This window comes from Salvelinus fontinalis, chromosome 26 (genome assembly GCF_029448725.1).
Source record: "Salvelinus fontinalis isolate EN_2023a chromosome 26, ASM2944872v1, whole genome shotgun sequence".
Lineage (NCBI taxonomy): Eukaryota > Metazoa > Chordata > Actinopteri > Salmoniformes > Salmonidae > Salvelinus > Salvelinus fontinalis.
The window spans coordinates 17524814-17545645 of NC_074690.1; the positions used below are offsets into that span (position 1 = coordinate 17524814).

The window sequence follows — 20832 nt, forward strand, 5'->3', positions numbered from 1 at the left end:
CAACATTCTATTAAGAACTTAATACATTCTAGTTAGAGTAATTACAGAGTAACTACACAGGTAGAAGAGCAGCCTAACGTAAACAGTTACCAAATGTTTAAGAACTCTAACACACCCAAAAGGCAAAATTGTAAAATTCAGTTTCAGACTAGTTGATTGATCTGTTTGTCTGCTTTTCTCTAAGGAGGATTTTATTACACTTAACTCTCACCACATTGGGCCATTAGAGTAAAACGTGTACTCTCTTCCATTTCAGAGCAATGCTCGGCACCCTGGGGATGCTGGATGAGTCTGAGCAACTATGAGGACGGCTGTGTGCGAGTCAGTAACAACAGGAGTGTGAGTGACTTGCCGGACGGAGGCGATTGTTTCCGGGAGGCTCCTCATGTGATTCTCCCTGACACACCCATGCCTCCTGCTCCATGTGGGAACCCTAGGATGGAACACACACACTGCTATGCACAGTCACTGGGACAACTGCGTCTGCAGCCGCTCTTTCACACACTCTGACACACACCACCGCCACCACCACCGCTCAGACCTGACAGAGGAAGAACCCCAGAATTTTACTGAACCAATATTCCGGTATGTTTGTGAATTTTCGGCGGATCCGCAAGTGCCAGTGCTTGCAGCTAATGACCACGTGCCTGGTGCTGTCGGTGGTGATGGTGTGCTGGGATGGCAGCGTGGTGAGCCACGTCAAGTCCTACTCCTACCACTACCTGGTCAACCGCTACACCTTCATCAACAAGAGCTTCACCATCCCGCGGCAGGAGGCCCACATGTTCAGCAACCACCGCTACCTGCTCAACCACCCGTATAAGTGCTCAGGAGAGAAGAACGTTTTACTGCTGCTGTTGGTCAAGTCCTCCCCAGAGAACATCGAGAGACGGCGAGCCATACGGTCAACGTGGGGCAACGAGACCTACATCCGCCAGACCCTGGGGGTGACTGTGAAGGTGGTTTTTGTGCTGGGCCTCCCCAAGCAGCACGAAGCTGCCCATACTCGGAGGAGCCGAGGGGGCACCCAGGACAACCTTATCCGTGAAGACCGCTTGAATGGCGACTTGATCCAACAGGACTTTGTGGACTCGTTCCACAACCTAACCCTCAAGCTTCTGCTACAGTTCCGGTGGGCGCACGCCTACTGCCCGCACGCCCACTTCCTCATGACGTCTGACGATGACATTTTCGTACACATGCCCAACCTGGTGCGCTACCTTCAGGAAATAGACAGGAAGGGCGTTACAGACTTCTGGATCGGTCGCGTGCACAGAGGCGCGCCACCCATCCGCCGGAAGGAAAGCAAGTACTATGTCTCATACGAGATGTACCCGTGGTTGGCATACCCGGACTACACGGCAGGGGCGGGTTACGTTGTCTCGAGAGACGTGGCGAACAAAATCTACCAGGCTTCGTTGACCCTCAACGCCTCGCTGTACATCGACGATGTCTTCATGGGCATCTGCGCCAACGCCATGGGCGTGTTGCCGCAGGAGCATGTGTACTTCTCAGGTGAGGGCAAGGCACCCTACCACCTTTGCATCTACGACAAGATGATGACGTCGCACGGCCACGTGGCCGATATATACGAACTCTGGAAAGCCGCCACGAATCCGGAGGTCAAACGGGTCACGTCAGGACTCTTTGGGAGGTTGTATTGCACAGCTGTGAAACTCACCCTTCTTTGTAGACCTTATTTCTTTAACAGCTACCCCTGCAAGGCAGCCTTGTTGTAGTACAGTAAACCTATGTACTGTGATTGGTCCAAAATAGAGCGAGGGATCATTTTGTACCAAAGTTTTCTTTCATCGGTCTCCCATCATTTGAAAAGGCTGAAGGGGGGAAGGCCTGTGTTTTGCGTTGATCGAGGAAGATACGCATGAGTCATATCTATTGCTGTAAATTTGGGTTTTACAGTGGCCGTCTATCTATATGGCTTTATAGTGACCGTCTATCTATATGGCCAGCAGTGGTCCAGTTCTTGATATCTTTACGATGTATTGAAGAGCAGAGACTGAATGTGATGAATAAGGAGATGCTATCCAGAGATAAGGATGACAAATAGGATTCTAAGTTAATTTCCGCTTCCACTACCTCATCTCCTTCAATTAAACTAATTGAGAGAATGATTCTCTGGCCTAAAATTATGTTATTCTGTTGGTTATGCTGCTGTGGTTTAAAACTAACTGTGGATGGACACAATTGGCTCATTGTCTGTCGTTTCACAGTAAGGTTTGCTAAAGTTAAAAGGAAGATACCATTTTTTTTTTTTACTTTCAAACGTACCTAATGTCAAAGATGCATTTGAAACTGACAGCAAGCATTTCAAATGAGTGTTGGGGGTTAAATAAGTCTTCAAAACTCTGCTGCCATAAGGTGGCAACTGTCTCAGATGAAGCAGTACATTAATGTGCAGTACATTAATGTGTAGCCTATGTTGGAGTTATTAGTGGTGACTAGTGACATACTGTACCCGTGGTTGGCATACCCAGACTACATGACAGGGATGGGTTATCATGTGTGAGTGCCAAAAGTGTCTGTTACGAGGTGGAAAATTCCACAGAGATTCAAAGTATTATGCATATCAGCTCATCTCTTATCATTAATGAACATTTAAATGAACATTAATGAATTGTTCTGTAAAATAAAAAGGGATGCAGGTGGGAAATATACAGCTTGTTTCAAGCAATTTCTTTGTATTACATTTGGAAACCCTAACCAAAGCATATAGGAAGCCTTTTCAAGCTGTCGCAAAGCAAATAAGAAACAAACAATGAGGTGATATAGACTAACTGTGAAACAAATTCATCTTCGAGAAAGGTTGTTGAACCACAGAACATATCCAACCCGTTTCATGGGTTCTCTCTCTTCACAATAGCAACTGTATGTTGAGCAACGCGTGGGGGAGTGGGTTAGATGAGTGACACACAAGCCTCACCACAAAGCTCTGGGTTGTGTTCCTGTGGACATTCTGCATGATTGGCTATTGACATCAAATGATGGGAGACCGATGTCAATTGGCTATTGACATGGTCCCGTGTGGCTCAGTTGGTAGAGCATGGCGCTTGCAACGCCAGGGTTGTGGGTTCGATTCCCACGGGGGGACAGTACAAAAAAGTATGAATGTATGTACTTGTAAGTCGCTCTGGATAAGAGCGTCTGCTAAATGACTTAAATGTAAATGAGTTCACTCTTGATTTACAAGCAGGTGGAGGTTTTTCCAGGATGTACGTCTGTAGAAATATTTAATATAATGAAACATAAGCCTGTAAATTAAATAATTGTAATCATTATAGCTGTGAACTATTGAGGGCAAAATGAGAATATTAAGCAAACAAATGCCTCATTGCCAGTGCCTATATACACTATATATACAAAAGTATGTGGACACCCCTTCAAATCAGTGGATTCGACTATTTCCGCCACACCCGTTGCTGACAGGTGTATAAAATCGAGCACACCGCCATGCAATCTCCATAGACAAACATTGGCAGTAGATTGGCCTTACTGAGAGCTCAGTGACTTTCAACGTGGCACCGTCATAGGATGCCACCTTTCCAACAAGTCAGTTCATCAAATTTCTGCCCTGCTAGAGCATTCAACTGTATGTGCTGTTATTGTGAAGTGGGAATGTCTTGAAGCAAAAGCGGCTCAGCCGCAAAATGATAAGCCATACAAGCTCACAGAACGGGACTGCAGAGTGCTGAAACATGTAAAAATCATCTGTCTTCCGTTGCAACACTCACTACCGAGTTCTAAATTACCTCTAGAAGCAACATGAACACAAGAACAGAGCTTCATGAAATGGGTTTCCGTGGCTGAGCAGCACACAAGCCTAAGATCACCATGAACAATGCCAAGCATCGGCTGGAATGGTGTAAAGCTCACCGCCATTGGACTCTGGGCAGAGAACGCTACCTGCCCCAATGCATAGTGCCAACTGTAAAGTTTGGTGGAGCATGAATAATGGTCTGGGGCTGTTTTTCATGGTTTGGGCTAGGCCCCTTAGTTCCAGTGAAGGGAAATCTTAAAACTACAGCATACAATGACATTCTAGATCAGTGGTCACCAACCTTTTCTGAGTCAAGATCACTTTCGCAGTCAAAAAGAAAGCTGAGATCTACTGCTCAGATTCTCATTCCTACAAACAGTTTTGTAGGAATGAGGTTTGGGCAGTAGGCCTAATACATTATCACAGCATATTGGCTATATGATGGCCAATATTGTTAATCAGACCATATTATATTTCAAAACTTGAGCTTTGATAACAAAATAGATCAGTTGTTTTAGCACTTGTGAGGAGGCACTGTGGAGCATGAATTGAAATAATTTGCTTTTTATTTTACTGGACTGACGGTACTTGCATCTGATGTTGAACGAGGTCAAATTACGACGCCAGTGATCTTCAGGTCAAAAAGTCGGAGCTCTAGAAAGATGCCTGAGTTTCCGACTTGGAATGACCGTTCAAAACGATTTTTCCCAACCGCCTCTCACGGTCACTGCTCTCTCTTTCCTTTCCTCCGGTGAGACTGACCAGAGAGGGGGGGACCGTCTTCCACCTGATGCTGAAATTCGAGTCGCACCGTATCTGCCTCATGCACAAATTCATGTTGTTCCTATGACCAGAGAAAGTTAAATATTCCTTAATATTAAAATCACCATGACTAGCTGCTCATAATAATAAAACGCAGGGCTATCGATACCTGGCTACTCATTCATTGCAGTTGCAGCCTGAGCGAAGTACGGAGAAGCGCGTTTTGTAATAGTGTTGAATAAAAACTGTGACAGTCCTGAATTTGAACTCACTCAGAAAAACAGCAGCTCTTTGCTGTATGTTGACAGTCTCTCTGTGGTCATGGTTTTAAAATATATTACATCTTACGTAGGCTAGTAGCCTATTAAACTTGACTGTAGCCAGGGTCATGGAAGCTCTGTAGCCACGGTGATTTGAGCTATCCGATTGGGCAGCACAGTAGGTGCACTCGATTTAGTCACAGATTTGCCGGTCCGCCGGGTAGGCGGAGTTTGTCTCATGGGAACACTTTGCTTACCCGGTACGCAGGACTTTTGAATCTAGTACACCTACCGGCAACCGCTCAATATGATTTTAAAAAACGAGCGCAAGCCTTTATCGTTTGTTGGTTTTTCTACAGAAATATTTGGTGATCGACTAGGAATGCCTTGAAGTGATCGACGTGCTGGCGACCACTGTTCTAGACGATTCTGTGCTTCCAACGTTTTGGGAACAGTTTGGGGAAGACCCTTTCCTGTTTTAGCATGACAATGCACCAGTGCACAAAGCAAGTCCATACAGAAATGTTTTGTTGAGATCGGTTTGAAAAAACCTGCACAGAGCCCTGACCTCAACCCCATCGAACACCTTTGGGATGAATTGGAATGCAGACTGCGAGCCAGGCCTAATTGCCCACATCAGTGCCTAACCTGACTAATGCTCTTATGGCTGAATTGAAGCAAGTCCCTGCAGCAACGTTCCAACATCTAGTGGAAAGCCTTCCCAGAAGAGTGGAGGCTGTTATAGCAGCAAAGGGGGGGACCAACTCCATATTAAAGCCCATGATTTTGGAATTAGATGTTCGACGAGCAGGTGTCCACATACTTTTGGTCATGTAGTGTATCAGCTTCAAATGTTTTTGTCTTTCCAGATCAGGCTGACTCAAAAACTTGTGGGGGAGAGTTGAAAAGGCATCTAGGCCATTGCTACAGCATGACGTCATACATGCCTCAGAGACAGTAGCCTCAAAACTATAGCTCTATTGTTGTTGATGTAAAACTTTAAAACTTGGGACTTTTCTGTCTCCATAATGACAGTCACAAATATTTTTGAAGAAGTGCATTTCTGATCTGTTGCATAAGTCAGATAAGAATTGGTTGAATCGTTCAAAACCAAATAAATTGGTCAGTGCTTTGAAGGATACTTGGGACGCCCCTATCCTAAACCCTAACCTTTACTTTAAAATGTCAAGTTCAATAGGGGAGAGATATCCCAAAATCACGGACCCCAAAAAATCCCCCTTTCTTTCTGTTTTGGGCATATTTTCTCGTGGGCCTTTTCCTATTTGTGCATTTTCTTTGTATAATGGCCCACGACTTGTTCTTGTTCTGAGGTGCGTTGGAATATTTTGGGGATTAGCCGTTCTCCAAACATCTGGCCTGTTTCCAAGGCGACTGCGCAACGAGAATAATTCACACAAATGATTAAGAGGGGCCCAAAACACGGTCCAACAACCTACCTCTCACAATTCATAGGTACTACTGCAGTGCACATGTAACTTTCATTTTTCCATTGAAAGGTCCTGTTCAGAGTGACTCAACTACCCAAATATATTCCATTTTCTTGTTTGCATCACTTTTAAGATATTATCGGAGCTTTACAATGGTCAACCAGTTTTTCTCCAGTCCTTTGGAAGAACGGCTTCTCAATCCGAAAAACATTTAACAATGCAGGAGAACTGGTCCAGGTGGAATCAGCCAATCTCTATCCAAATGTCCAATTAGTTTATTTTTTCTTCTCTCTACCCTCCCAATGCGGTCCTGCCAGCATAATTGCATTGACTTCTGTGAACGTGGGAGTCAAAGAACAAAGTTGATGTGCTCAAGATACATGCATTTACCATATCATAGCCAATTACACATTCACTGAGGTGCTCAGTGCCCCTGAGGTGCTCAGTGCCCCTGAGGCAGACTATAATTATAACTAACCTGCCTGCCTCCAATTTACAGAGGCACAGAGATATGGAGAATTTATACAAACATGCCTGAGTGCGTATCCACCTAGATAAATTCAACAGATTAAACTAAAGGCCATACAAACTTGCCTGCTTTATTGCTACAAACAGAAACAGCACTATTGTGATCTGTACAGTGCTGTACAGTTTCAGAAAAGTTTTCACACCCATAGACTTTTTCCACATTTTGTGTTATAAAGTGGGATTAAAATGGAATTGTCGTCTGTGAACAATCTACACAAAATACTCTGTAATGTCAAATTGGAAGAAAAATTCTAACATTTGTAAAAAAAAAAAAAAAAAAAAAAAAAAGTTATGAAAAATAAAATATGAATATATCTTGATTAGATAAGTATTCAATGCCCTGAGTTAATACATGTTAGAATCACCTTTGGCAGCAATTACACCTGTGAGTCTTTCTGGGTAAGTCTTCAAAAGCTTTCCACACCTGTATTGTGCAACATTTGCCGATTTATTATTTTCAATATTCTTCAAGCTCTGTCAAATTGGTTGTAGATCATTGCTAGACAACCATTTTCATGTCTTGCCATAGATTTTCAAGGAGATTTAAGTCAAAACTGTAACTCGGCCACTCAGGAACATTCACTGTATTCTTGGTAAGCAACTCCAGTCTATATTTGGACTTGTGTTTTGTTATTGTCCTGCTGAAAGGTGAATTCGTCCCCCAGTGTCTGGTGGAAAGCAGACCGAACCAGGTTTTCCTCTAGGATTTTGTCTGTGCTTAACTCAATTCCATTTCTTATTTATCCAGAAAAACTCCCCAGTCCTTAACGATTACAAGCATATCCATAACATGATGCAGCCACCATTATACTTGAAAATATGGAGTGTAGTACTCAGTAATGTATTATATTAGATTTGCCCTAAACATAACACTTTGTATTACACTGTGAATTAGATCAGTGCTATGGAGTAACTACAATGTTGTTGATCCATCCTTAGTTCTCGTCACAGTCAATAAACTGTAGCTGTTTTAGTCGGCCTCATGGTGAAATCTCTGAGCAGTTTCCTTCCTCTCCGGGAACTGTTAGGAAGGACGCTTGTGTCTTTGTAGTGACTGGGTGTATTGATATACCATCCAAAGTGTAATTAATAACTTCACCATGCTCAAAGGGATATTCAATGTCTGCTTTTTATATTTTACCCATCTACTGTCTACAATGTCTTGAGTGACATATCAGCTAACAGGCAGTCCCTGTGCCTCGTCCCAGTCTAATCCCCACGTTTTAACATCACTCCAATCCTTCCTGTTCTCAAGCTGAGCAATCGGGGGAGAAGGGCCTTGGTCAGGGAGGTGACCAAGAACCTGATAGTCACTCTGACAGAGCTCTAGAGTTCCTCTGTGGAGATGGGAGAACCTTCCAGAAGGACAACCATCTCTGCAGCACTCCACCAATCAGGCCTTTATGGTAGAGTGGCCAGACAGAAGCCACTCCTCAGTAAAAGGCAGGACAACCCGCTTGGAGTTTGCCAAAAGGCACCTAAAGACTCTCAGACCATGAGCAACAAGACTCTGGTCTGATGAAACCAGGATTGAACTCTTTGGCCTGAATGCCAAGCATCACATCTGGAAGAAGCCAGACACCATCCTTAAGGTGAAGCATGGTGGTGGCAGCATCATGCTGTGAAGATGTTTTTCAGCAGCAGGAACTGGAAGACCAGTCAGGATCGAGGGAGATGAACGGAGCAAAGTACAGAGATCCTTGATGAAAACCTGCTCCAGAGTGCTCATGACCTCAGACTGGGGCGAAGGTTCACCTTCTAACAGGACAATGACCCTAAACCACAGCCAAGACAAAGCAGGAGTGGCTTTGGGACAAGTCTCCTTGAGTGGCCCAGCCAGAGCCCAGACTTGAACATCTCTGGAGAGACCTGAAAATAGCTGTGCAGCAACACTCTCCATCCAACCTGACAGAGCTTGAGAGGGCTCTGTACCAGTACCCCCTGTATATAGCCCCGCTATTCTTATTTACTGCTGCTATTTATTTGTTTTTCTTTACTCATACTTTAAAAAAAATTGCATCATTGGTTAAGGGCTTGTAAACGAGCATTTCACTGTAAGGTCTACACCTGTTGTATTCAGTGCATGTGACAAATACAATTTGATTTGATCTGCATTGAAAAATGGCAGAAACTCCCCAAATACGGGTTCCAGGCCTGTAGCGTCATACCCAAGCAGAAAGCCACATTCTCCAACTGACATAATTGATGAAGCATGGGTTTGGTGAGTCTGCCAGATCAGAGACAGTAGGGATGACCATGGATGATCTCTTGATAAGTGTGTGAATTAGACAATTTGCCTGGCCTGCTAAGCATTCAAAATGAAACACATTGAGTGACAGGGAAAATGTATGGAGTAAAAAAATAATTTCTCTTTAGGAATGTAGGTAAGTAAAAGTTAGCGAAATACAAAACGTACAGATATCCTAAAAAATATACTGTAGTACTTAAGTATTTTTTACCTAATTACTTTACACCACTGAGGGGAAAAAACAAGCACAATAAATCTAACAAAATGTGGGTAAAGTCAGGTCTGAAAACTTTGACGGCACTGTATATTGTAGCTAAGAAAGTGTACATTGTGTAGTAAGCCGCTATCTTTTGGTGCACAGCCTATGTGCACCAATATTGTATGAGCTTTCATTGTCTGCTTATATGCCCCCCTTGGCCTACGGTTCTGATTTGGGAGTGCTGAACAAAGTTATATAGTTGACTACAGCCGGCCTAGCTCGCTCATGTCTTAATCAAAAATGTTCCACTCATCCCCTTACGCCATAGTATGAACATCAATTGTCAGTTAAACACATGTCATGTTTAATTTTGTTTTATCAAAGGTAGTATATAAGGCTGAATGAACCGTTGTGTTGTCAAACAAGGTTCCACTGATAGCCAGGTGTAGCAGCCGTGAGGAATCACCCCATTGTGAAAAGAAAGCTCTGTGTTAGGCCCTAACAGTTTGTGGGCACTGTTTGTCACCGCTATAGCGCAATTAATGTATTGGTGGCACCTAAAACAGTATGCACCACAGACGTACATACTAAAACCACTGAAGCCATCACAAGTCACAATGAGTGATTAGCCTGCAACTCTAGTCTAATCAGCCGTGTACCACCACTCAGTACCCCTCTGTATAGCCTAGTGTTTCCGATCTTTTATTCCATATTTTTCTTAACTGCACTGTTGGTTAAAGGGCTTTTACGTAAGCATTTCAGTTAGATCTACACCCCAAAACAGGTGCCCAGCCTGTAGCCTCAATGTAGTCGCTGCCAAGAGTGCGTCAAAGTACTGCAATTTACTATAAATTGTCAACCTGTTTTTGCTTTGTCATTATGCTATGTATATTGATGAGGGGCAATAGTGGGAAAAAGTACCAATTGCCACACTATTTGGTAAATAATTTCCTTTAAAACGGCAGTTTGTTAATGAGGGCCTGCAAGCATTTCAGTTAGATCTACTCGTTGTGTTCAGCACATGTAACAAAAACAATTTATTGGACACTGGTCAGTATCAGATACACCAGGGATGGGTAACTGATGGGGCAACACACCTGAACAGTGGCTAGCAGGTCTACAAACCCACATGCAGACAAAGGCAGCCCTAGCCGGTTTGGGGGCCCCAAGTGAAGTTGTTGGAACCAACTGGTCTAGACTCAAATAACATGCAATTGTGTCATTGTAACAAGTAGGTTATCCACCAAAAATGTTATCATTTAGCACAGCAAGTTTGTTTATTTAAGACTTTCAGTTTTAGGGAAAATGGCTAGACGCTCAAAACAAGTTCAACAGGAAAAACATTCCACAAAATAGTCAAACTGAGGATTTGACAACACGTGATTGGTACTCTTAAATTAAGTGAAAAATAACATCCAGGTGAGCCAAATCACTAACTTGAGCAGACTCATTGCACACAAGTTAACAAAATTGGCTGACTTAATACCACATACCTTTTAGCCCACAAGTAAATCTCTAAATGGTGAAGATAATCTACACACCGTAATTGTACAATGAAATAAATTACTGTTACGAACAATATTGTTTAGTCCCCACAGCTTGTGGTTTCAACCAGCAAACTCTGAAGGTTAGAATCTACAACTGTCCATGAGACCACCATCTTACAAATATCAGTCTGATTCAAGGATAGCATTGAGACGTTTACCTCAAATGAACACAATGTGTATAACCGCCAGCAATGCATCAAAATCCTCAACACCCAGTTTCAAATCAGGTCAGCCACATTCAAAGCCATCTCATCCACTGTTGTATTGTAAAACGTCTCAATGTCCCAAAGAATACGCTTGTCCTCCTCGGTCAAAGTTCAGCCACTCCTTTTCTGCCAAAACCGCCACCACGACCAATCCTGGAGAAATGGGGGAGGAGGAACAATCTTTAGGTCCAGGTCCGCTTTCCAAATACATTAGTCTGAGCACGTCTTCTTTTTATGCAGGGACTATACATACCTGTGAATAAAATTCCCCCTCTTTGTTAAAGGTCAGTTGCTGACCAGGGAAATCTGCTGCACATCAATTCCTCGAGCCTGATATCAAAGCAAAACGAGTTAGAATCAAGTTTAAACATGATCAGATTAACAAAACATTTCACTGTAAATGTAGTCTGACTTTAAGTAACAGATTCCTACAGAGAGAGAAGCCCGTGGTGGAGAACAGACATTTCATCTCCCAAAAGGTGTTACTGCTAAGCCATGAAAAGGCAGTCGCAGAGAAAAACCATTTGGGATAACAATTACATGTAACCATGACAAGTCACTCATTACAGCTGGATAAGAGTGAGATTCTACCCTCACCAATAAGTCAGTAGTGATGAGGACTCTGCTTGAGCCAGTCCTGAACTCCCTCATGATCACATCCCTCTCCTTCTGGTCCATGTCACCATGCTAGAAAACAAAGTACGTTATTTCAACCTGCATTTTAAACAACCCCATGACCAACAGTAATTTTAGCAGCATTATAATTCAGGGAGCAATGTTTGATGTCTTACCAGAGCAGAGATGGTGAAGTCCCTTGAGTGCATCTGTCAGCCAGCCGACCGTCCTCCTGGTGGTGAGGAAGATGCCTGCCTGAGTGATTGTTTGCGTCTCGTACAGGTCAGTGTCCAGCTTCAACTCCTGGAAGATTGTGAGGGTAACAACTTAATGCACCGACCAGACTAGCCTTACAACATAAACCACTTCTAAATGGAAAGTTTCCAGAAATATTGTAGCACAGAATCTTGAGACAAAGGGCACTGGACATTAAGAAAGAGGTCCGCCCAAGCCTCATTTCAACCCTGGCTTTACTGTCCTTCCTTGGTGTACCCATGCTTACATGACCGCAAGAGCCAAGCCCAAAGGCTTAACCCTCACAATTTTAGCAGGGTGCTTTAAAAAGAAGGGAAACACTACACACATTGACTACAGAATATCATTATTTACAAATGGCAGCTGCTAGTCTTACTGCAGTTCAGCAACATTAATGCAGTTAAATACAAACACAATTAAATTACATAACACACTTAGAGAGCCACGTATTTTCTGAAAGCTACCCACCTCGCTCTACATTGATGTAGAACCGCTTAACACCCTCTAGGGCAAGCTCTTGTTTTCACCAGAATGCGAATGGGCTCTCGCATGAATTTCTTGGTCACCTCCAGCACATCAGTAGGCATGGTGGCTGACAGGACCACCTGTGCAGCAATAGAACAATTAGTAAAAATCACAACTGGAAGAAATGCACTCATCTTCAGTCACTGATTAATTGTTGCACTGGGCCTCGAGACATGAGGTCAACGAACATTAAGAAAGAGGTTCGACCACAACTCTTTTCCGGCACAGTGCAAAATGCTCTCCTTCCACACAATACTCTGCTAGCATTATTGCCTAAACCAAGTGTTACCTGGATTCTGCAATTTTAGCACAGTTCTTTTATATGGAAGTGGGGTGACTGGGGCAGAGAGAAGCCCATGTTGATTGCCTTGTGGCAACAAGGTCAAACTTCTCTGAAGCAAGGCTCTAGAATGGAACCTGGAAATCAACACATTTACAAGTAAAATGGGCAATATACAACAAGAGGCCTACTTGAACGTGTGCTCCGTGTCTGGAAGATCTCATTTCTGAGCCTTGAAGCCATGACTCAGCATCTCATCAGCTTCATCCAGGACAAACATCTAGATGCTTTTCAGAACTGTAAGTAAGAGGGCAAACTTAAAAATCTGCACCGTGGTCAAGCCAAACGAAAAGACCTCTAAAGCACGCCAATGGACAAGATATATACAAATACATTTCTTAATTTAACTCAGCATTGTTGGCTAAAAGCTTATAAGCAAGCATTTCACAGTAAGGTCTATCTATACCTGTAGTATTTGGTGCATGTGACAAATATAATTTCATTTGAACACGAGCCAATCAGATAGCAGATACTTACTGATAAGTACAGGCACCGCCTGTTAAGCATATCAAACACCTGGCCTGGAGTTCCCACATCCAGCATGTTGGTGTGGACATTAGTGCCCCCAATTTAGGCATGAAAGGTAGCCCCCATGTACTCCCCCCGAGCCAGAACCTCCTTCTGGATCTAAGAAAACAAGACCAAACAATTACTTCATGGTGATTTGTTCTTGGCACCAATGCATTATACAGGATTAAACAGGTTTGAGTGATCAGTATAACAGGTTGTCACCATTATCAGGTCTGTCCCGAAAGATGAAATGCCATCACTTCACTCACTTGTTACAGAACAGAAATCCCCTGCCAAGTAGTCATGTCAACTTTCAGACCATTGCAGTCATGGACAGACTACAACAATCCTAAAAGAGAACTGTCACCTTTAACCCAATTAGCTGTTTCTGCACGAAGATATACCTTTTTAGTTTGAGATTGGCCGAATATGCCGCATCGGTCTGATAAACACGTAAGTTTATCCAGACCCGAGGTACAGCATACCTGCTGAGCTAGCTCCCTGCTGGGGTCCTTTTCTGCTTTATGTCTAGCTGCTGCAGGATAGAGATAGGCATGGTCAAGACTGCCATGTTTGCTGGGTGATGACATCACAGCCTGCGAAGGGAAAAGGGGTTCATGATCAGAATTTAAATCCCGCTTTGTCCAGTGACAATTGACTTGAGTGATCAGTACCGTAATACTAAAAAGGGTAGTTCTACATTGCCGTCAGTCCCGAAAGATGGTATGGCATCTTGTCAATCAATAGACAAGTTTTCAACTTGCAATCATACTGAACCAAAATATACACAGTAAGTGTTGGTCCCATGTTTCATGAGCTGAAATAAGACAGAAAATGCCAACCTAGTTTAAAGCATTACTCAATTTGGGCATAATTTTATTAATTTACAGCCTTGTTAGTGAACATACCAATAAGCTAATTAAACAGCATGATAATTACACAGGTGTGACATGTGCCAGGGACAATGAAAGGCCACAAATGTGCAGTTGTCACAATGGCAGACATAAAGTTGACTGCTCAATAGGCATGCTGACTGCAAGAATGTCAACCAGAGCTTTTGCCAGATAGTGTAATGTTAATTTCTAAAACGCTTGTGGTAGAAAATGTGGCACCATGTCCAACCACCCACAACTGCAGACCACGTGTAGCCACACCAGTCCAGGACCTCCACCATCCAGCTTTTTCACTGGTGGGTATTTCTGTCTAATAAAGCCCTTGTGTGCTAGGCCTGGTTACCAAGTGAGTGGCCTACGCCCTTCCAAGTCCACCCATGGCTGCGCCCCTGCCCAGTCATATGAAATCCATAGATTAGGGCCTAATGAATTTGTCAATAAAATTGATTTCTATGAACTGTAACTGAGTTTTATTTCAAATTGTTAATTTTATATTTTTGTTCAGTATATTTATTGCTATCAACAAGCCATTGATTTGCATACCTTTGATACAAGGAATGATTGCCCTCCGAATGGCTGATGGCTTCTGAAATCCATACTCAGATACCCCTAAGAGTGTCTCCTTCAGGGCCATGTCTTTGAAGTTGTCTAATCTCATTTTAGATGCACTGCACAATAAGAGTATTCTGTTCACACATTGTGTCGATGACATTGAGTTAACTGATGACATTGAGTTAACTGCAGGCCTACGCTTGAGGTTTGAGTGATCAGTATTAAAAGTTGTCACCATTATCAGGTCTGTCCCGAAAGATGAAATGCCATCATTTCACTCAACACTCCTCACAGAACTGAAATCCACTATAACAAGTGGTACTCAAAAAGAATTAGGTCAACTTTCAGACCAATGCATACATGGACTGACTACACCAATCAGATCTCTATTGTAAACTAACTAAGCATACCTCTGACGGCATCAGCCTCCATCCCCTCTGGCCCATCATGTTCTCTTGAACTATTGGAGAAATAAGGGTCAGCGTCAGAGATTGAAAAACTGAGACACCAAAAACTTGATTCACTTAAATAGTTAATGGGCGAAGGTTGAATCAATTACAGGAAACCCCAAGTTAACCACTTGGGAAGTAAAAAAAAAAAAAAGTGCGATACAGTAAAAAGACAAAGTTACAGATAACAAGTTTCAGTTCCGAAAGATGGTATGCCAGTATATAAAACTTCGTCCAAAAATTATAGATGACTTGCTTATCGAGCTAGGCCTGTGCTGTCCAATTTCACCAACTTCGTTGGTTGGGCGCGCACGTGTCTCGTATGGTATTCTCAGTTGAGGCTGACATGCCCCCGAATTTCGACAAGATGAACTCACATTATTCGCTAATATTCTTTCCTTATAAATGTGCATTTTAATCCTATGGTCAGCCAACTCAGTGGGTCGCCAGTTAACGTTAGTTTAGCCGAGAAAGCTGGAACTAGGCCAAGGATAACAAAAGTTAGTCATAGGTCTGATTACATCAGTTAAATGTACAAGTGATGTCTTCGTAACTACTATATTTTACTGCATATTATTTGCATACTAACATTACACGCAACTACACGAGTCGGATGTATACTGCCATCTCCGCAGATATTTAAAGTAGCTAACATTAGCTAGATAACGTTAGCTAAGTGACTGCCAATGGGTCCAGCGTAAACACCTAATTTCCTCTGAATATCTGCAAGATGCATGGAAAACGCATATCTATAAATACATGTCATTTTAATTTGTGACAATAATTGTAAATTAAACAAGTTCCTTTTTTGTTTTACCTGTTGTAATCAAGAGAGTCACTAGCCATGATCCTTCCCCAACATCAACATGCGACTGGAAAGATCTACGTGAAGGAGAACAAGCGCTTTTATATAGCCGGACTATTTTCACTGAAATGTAAAAATTCAATTTATCCGACAAGACTTTCTCAACACAACAACACAATATTTTTTAATATACAAATTCTTATGTTTTATGTGTTAATACTGTGAAGTTTAATTCTATAAAGATGTTTTTTTTAAAGATTTAGACTATATTTTATAACGGAATGATATTACAGAACAAATTGCATGTGCTTCGGTTGCTACGGCGTCCTCATCATGTCAAAATTATGGCAATGGAAAATGTAACGGTCAATGTTATCTGGATTCCTGGGGACGTCCCTACCCTAAATCCTAACCCTAATCCTAACCTTAACTTCTACCCTAACCTTAACCCTTACCATAACCCTTACCTAACCCCAACCTTAACCATTTTAAATGTCAACTTCAATGGGGTTGGGACGTCCCAAGGATCTGTGATAGCAAGGATGCAGGAGTACCTTTGCCAAGACAACATACTGTATCAGCTTTATGGAATAATTTCTAACCTCAAACAGACTCCTATTTTTCTCATGTCAAAATTACCTGTTTTACCACTCATACATCTGGAATATTTTGGAGTATTATCAAACTAGTTATAGCTGTCCCGGCCCTAGCCCCATGTCAAAAATGCGAAACTGAGGCTTGAATGCAAAATAAAGATGTTTATTTAAACATCATTGATGGCCAAAAAAATCATAGTGCAAGAAAATGCATAAATAAAAAACCTACAGCAAACTCTCTGTTTGCAGTTCATTGTGATCATTACTGCATCTTTTAATGAGACTCAATGGAGAACATGGAGTACATTACAAAAAATATGTTATTGGTTGGCATTGATTCCAGTGTTTGTGTAATGAGTGGTATAGATAGAGCATTATTATACAATATATATTTGGGGATAGCACACTGCAATATCATGGGAACAGAATACTAATTACAATAGTAGCTATATTGATAATACTTTTGAGAGATATTGTAATATATGCAATTTACATATTCTGTATTGTATTCTTATGGTTGGGGCTAGTAAAGAGGTATTGTATGTCTGTCTATCTGTTCAGTTTGAAATATAAGAATCTGGTATCCAGGCAGGATTAATGTTTTTGGGTGGTATCTGACCTAGTAAATTCTATGTCTGGTATACTAGCATAGCATTTCTGCCCCACTCACAAATAGTGTCCACCACCAACCAACCATTATGTCAATGATTAAGATACACTAACCAACCATTATGTGTAATAAGATACACTACACTACAGTCTGTCAACCGTAGTCCGTTGACATACATACGGACCATGTCTGACTAAATATGGCGACCTGGAAAAGTGATATGTAGCTACACCAACATGACAGGCATCTGTTGTGTCCAAACTGCGCATGAGCGGAAAAAGGTGGAAGAGAGCGAGGCAGCTGGATGGGAAAAAGGGAGTCGGGCAATTACAAACATGGTGAAGAATACGTTTATTTATCTCGTTTTTTATGTTTATTTTTGTTATCCAATACACCGTTGATCAAATGAACACCCTAAACACTGAATTTAAACAAACTTGTTTAAAATGTTATCTGTTAGCATTGCAAAGGTAACGTTAGCTAGTTGTTAGCTAGCTAGCGTTTCAGCAACTCGACTGTATTTCGGTTCGTTGTCATTGAACAACCTAGGTGGCTTGTCAATACTGCAGCATAGGTAGGTTGTCAGATAGTTCTAGTCAACAACAGCTACTAGACAGTAAGTTTAGCTATCTAAAGATTAAAACGTTGCTAAAGAAGCCGGCCAATCTCGGCTAGCTGGTCGTTCAAATGAACATTATGCGCCGTCGCGGATCATAGCTTTGACTAGGCCTGTTTGTTTTGCCTATAAACGCCGTGGATATTGGAAAGAATGTGTGAATGCCACTAACTGCATTGTTGTGCTCAGCCCCCGTATGTCATGCCAATACTTTTCTGCATCCTAACCATTCATGTATAGTCGATGAAGCAGTTTTGCACTGTTGATACCTAAAGGAAAGTCATTAGGCTAAGTAGCTTTCCAAAACGACCTCCGTGGCTATAAGCCAGCTATTATAACATGCATCCAAGATTATGCTTATTGCTTGGCAAGATGACACCAGAAGAAGTGTGCAATGCATGTATTGTCAGGTTTGCAGACTTCTACCTAAGGCTATACAGTTTTGAAAGCTCACAATTCTGAGCATGAGTAGAGCTACATTTCTGACATTGTGTTTTTTCTGTAAACGTCTGTGTTGTTCCTCAGAACAAGCTGAAGTCCTCACAGAAGGATAAAGTTCGACAGTTCATGATCTTCACACAATCAAATGAGAAGACGGCATTGACCTGTCTGTCACAGAATGACTGGAAACTAGATGTCTCCACAGACAACTTTTTCCAAAATCCAGATCTCTACCATTCAAATCTAAAGGGAGTGTTGGACAAGAAAAGGTTAGAACAGCTCTACAACAGATACAGAGGTAAGTGTCAACTTTTTTTCACATCTCTGTCTATGCTGGATGTACTATAATAATATATGCAATTTAGCAGACTCTTTTATCCAACGGGACTTGGTCATGCGTGCATACATTTTTAAGTATGGGTGGTCCCATCAAACCCACTATCCTGGCATTGCAAGCACCAGGCTCTACCAACTGAGCTACAGAGGGCTTGTCAAGTGCACAAGACAGTACTATGGTACTGTAATTAAAAACAATAGCAGTATAACTGACTGTAAAAATAAAAACTGCCATAGGCTATGCATGATGTCGAAACACATAACTCACCTTTGACCACCAAAATAAAATTGATATCATCAAATAAAGACATATATTTGTCAGTCAATTTACCCCTTTGTCAGTCAAGTTGCTCAAAAGTGGCAAAGTATTAATTGAACACCATATTTTTTGCCTTATCCTTCACTCAGACCCACAAGATGACAACAAGATTGGTATAGATGGTATCCAGCAGTTCTGTGACGACCTGGGCCTGGACCCGGCCAGTATTAGTGTGCTCTTCATCGCCTGGAAGTTCCGGGCTGCAACACAGTGCGAGTTCTCCAGACAGGAGTTCATGGATGGGATGGCAGAACAAGGGTGAGGAGGGCCTTTGAATTAATTTTTGGGGCCAATTTAATTGACAACAAGTGTGTGTTGTGTTCATTTATTTCATCATGTAATTAAAGAGGAAATTGTTTGTTGTCATCCATCAGCCACTGAGTTGTGTAACAGAATGTAGACTAAGCTCTTCTTTCTCCACATCAGATAGGCTAACCCTTAAACTTGTACTTGGTGCTAAAGCTTATTTTGTTCTCCTCAGGTGTGACAGTATAGAGAAACTAAAAGCCCAACTACCAAAAATGGAGCAGGAGTTAAAAGACCATGGGAAATTTAAGGACTTTTACCAGTTTACATTTAACTTTGCAAAGAATCCTGGCCAGAAAGGTTTGGGTAAGCAATACATTTTGACATTCCTGATCTATTTTCATAGTCTACTCTGCTCATTGGACTTGGATTTCTCTCAGACATGTCCTCATTGTTGTGCATTTTCTAGACTTAGAAATGGCAATTGCGTATTGGAATTTAGTACTGGCTGGAAGATTCAAATTCCTGGAGCTGTGGAACAAATTTTTAGTGGTAAGTTATTTTGTCTTAATTGAATTGAGTATACTTTATTGATCCACACAAAGTGGAAATTGTATGGGTTTGCTTCAATTGAAGGCTTCAATAAACATGATAAATGAAGGCTAGTTGTTTCTTTTAATGCACATTTTTATGTTTTCTTCTACTTTCCCTGCAGGAGCACCATAAACGATCAATCCCTAAGGACACCTGGAACCTCTTGTTAGACTTCAGTACAATGATAACTGATGACATGTCCAATTACGATGAGGAAGGTTTGTATTTTTGTGTACTATGGCTGAACTATAGCAACCCATTGCCTCAGGTCAGGTGCATGACAATGGAAACAGTTGTGAATGGAATACTATGGAGCCAGCCCACTTGTTGCCTCTCCCAACAACCACCCGAGTTGAAAAGTAATTTTTTCTTGCTTAACCCTATATCTGTTGTGCTTCCTTTTAGATAAAGCAAGTTGAATTTTATGCATGAAACATCTGTCATTTTTGTCTCCTTACTCCAAGGAGCATGGCCAGTCCTCATTGATGATTTTGTGGAGTTTGCACGACTGCACATCGGGACCAAAAGCACCGCTGTCTAGGGACCGCCCAAACTCGGAGGAACGTCCATGCGTTTGTTTATACAAAACCACAACCGAGGCGGAGAAACGGAGCACAGGGGACTGCACTGAGCTGAGATCTATGTTGCCTTTTCCAACCCTCAGGACTGAGATGTTTTACACAACAGACAATATAAAAGGCATATCTCCTCGTCGGTCGTCTTGTGGTGGTTTGGGATTTTATCTTTAGTATGGGGCTTTTTTCGTGTCAACTCTAGCCAACTGGAGAGGAGTCGCCATCCTGGACCTTACAGTTCCTGTCCCAGTGTTTAGTTGACACAGTCGAGGTTCACGTGAAGCAAACCGACACCCCGAAAAGACAAATACAATTGTATCGTATTCTAAACACGAGGGTCCGTGAGGGAATGTCATTCTTTAAATATTAAATTACATTTTAATACTTTGTGTGCATTCCTGCTATGAATATGAATTTTGTTTTATGAGACTTGTGACAGAACAGTACAAAAACATTTGATTGTAATTTTTGTTAGTTTTAAGCATAATGCTATTCCAGTACAAAAGTATAAGGTAATAAATGTTTCAATTTTATATTTCTTTGATGTGTGTTGATAATGGTGATGCACTCTTGTCTGTCATA

General features: G+C 41.9%; 2 protein-coding genes, 5 non-coding genes and 1 pseudogene across 7 annotated transcripts; 2 read left to right on the forward strand and 6 right to left on the reverse strand.

Annotated features, from left to right (window-relative positions):
- The first annotated feature begins 261 nt into the window (after positions 1 to 261).
- LOC129823771 (lactosylceramide 1,3-N-acetyl-beta-D-glucosaminyltransferase A-like) lies at positions 262 to 2675 on the forward strand. The gene has a single exon (XM_055882736.1). The coding sequence runs from the start codon at positions 588 to 590 to the stop codon at positions 1737 to 1739; it is 1152 nt and encodes a 383-aa protein (XP_055738711.1). The 5' UTR covers positions 262 to 587; the 3' UTR covers positions 1740 to 2675.
- A 7797-nt stretch (positions 2676 to 10472) lies between these two features.
- Positions 10473 to 15460, reverse strand: LOC129824585 (eukaryotic initiation factor 4A-II-like; annotated as a pseudogene).
- Positions 11979 to 12158, reverse strand: LOC129824628 (small nucleolar RNA SNORA81). Its single transcript, XR_008754780.1, has one exon. It is a non-coding gene; the product is annotated as a small nucleolar RNA SNORA81 (small nucleolar RNA).
- Positions 12518 to 12698, reverse strand: LOC129824627 (small nucleolar RNA SNORA81). Its single transcript, XR_008754779.1, has one exon. It is a non-coding gene; the product is annotated as a small nucleolar RNA SNORA81 (small nucleolar RNA).
- On the reverse strand, positions 13415 to 13485 carry LOC129824631 (small nucleolar RNA SNORD2). Its single transcript, XR_008754783.1, has one exon. It is a non-coding gene; the product is annotated as a small nucleolar RNA SNORD2 (small nucleolar RNA).
- LOC129824632 (small nucleolar RNA SNORD2) lies at positions 13880 to 13960 on the reverse strand. Its single transcript, XR_008754784.1, has one exon. It is a non-coding gene; the product is annotated as a small nucleolar RNA SNORD2 (small nucleolar RNA).
- On the reverse strand, positions 14873 to 14943 carry LOC129824630 (small nucleolar RNA SNORD2). Its single transcript, XR_008754782.1, has one exon. It is a non-coding gene; the product is annotated as a small nucleolar RNA SNORD2 (small nucleolar RNA).
- A 1884-nt stretch (positions 15461 to 17344) lies between the features above and the next one.
- LOC129823773 (DCN1-like protein 1) lies at positions 17345 to 20783 on the forward strand. The gene is made up of 7 exons (XM_055882741.1): positions 17345 to 17461; positions 18265 to 18478; positions 18925 to 19093; positions 19317 to 19447; positions 19551 to 19633; positions 19797 to 19893; positions 20140 to 20783. Exons 1-7 carry the CDS (start codon positions 17360 to 17362, stop codon positions 20214 to 20216), a joined length of 873 nt encoding a protein of 290 aa, XP_055738716.1. The 5' UTR covers positions 17345 to 17359; the 3' UTR covers positions 20217 to 20783.
- The last annotated feature ends 49 nt before the right edge of the window (positions 20784 to 20832 follow it).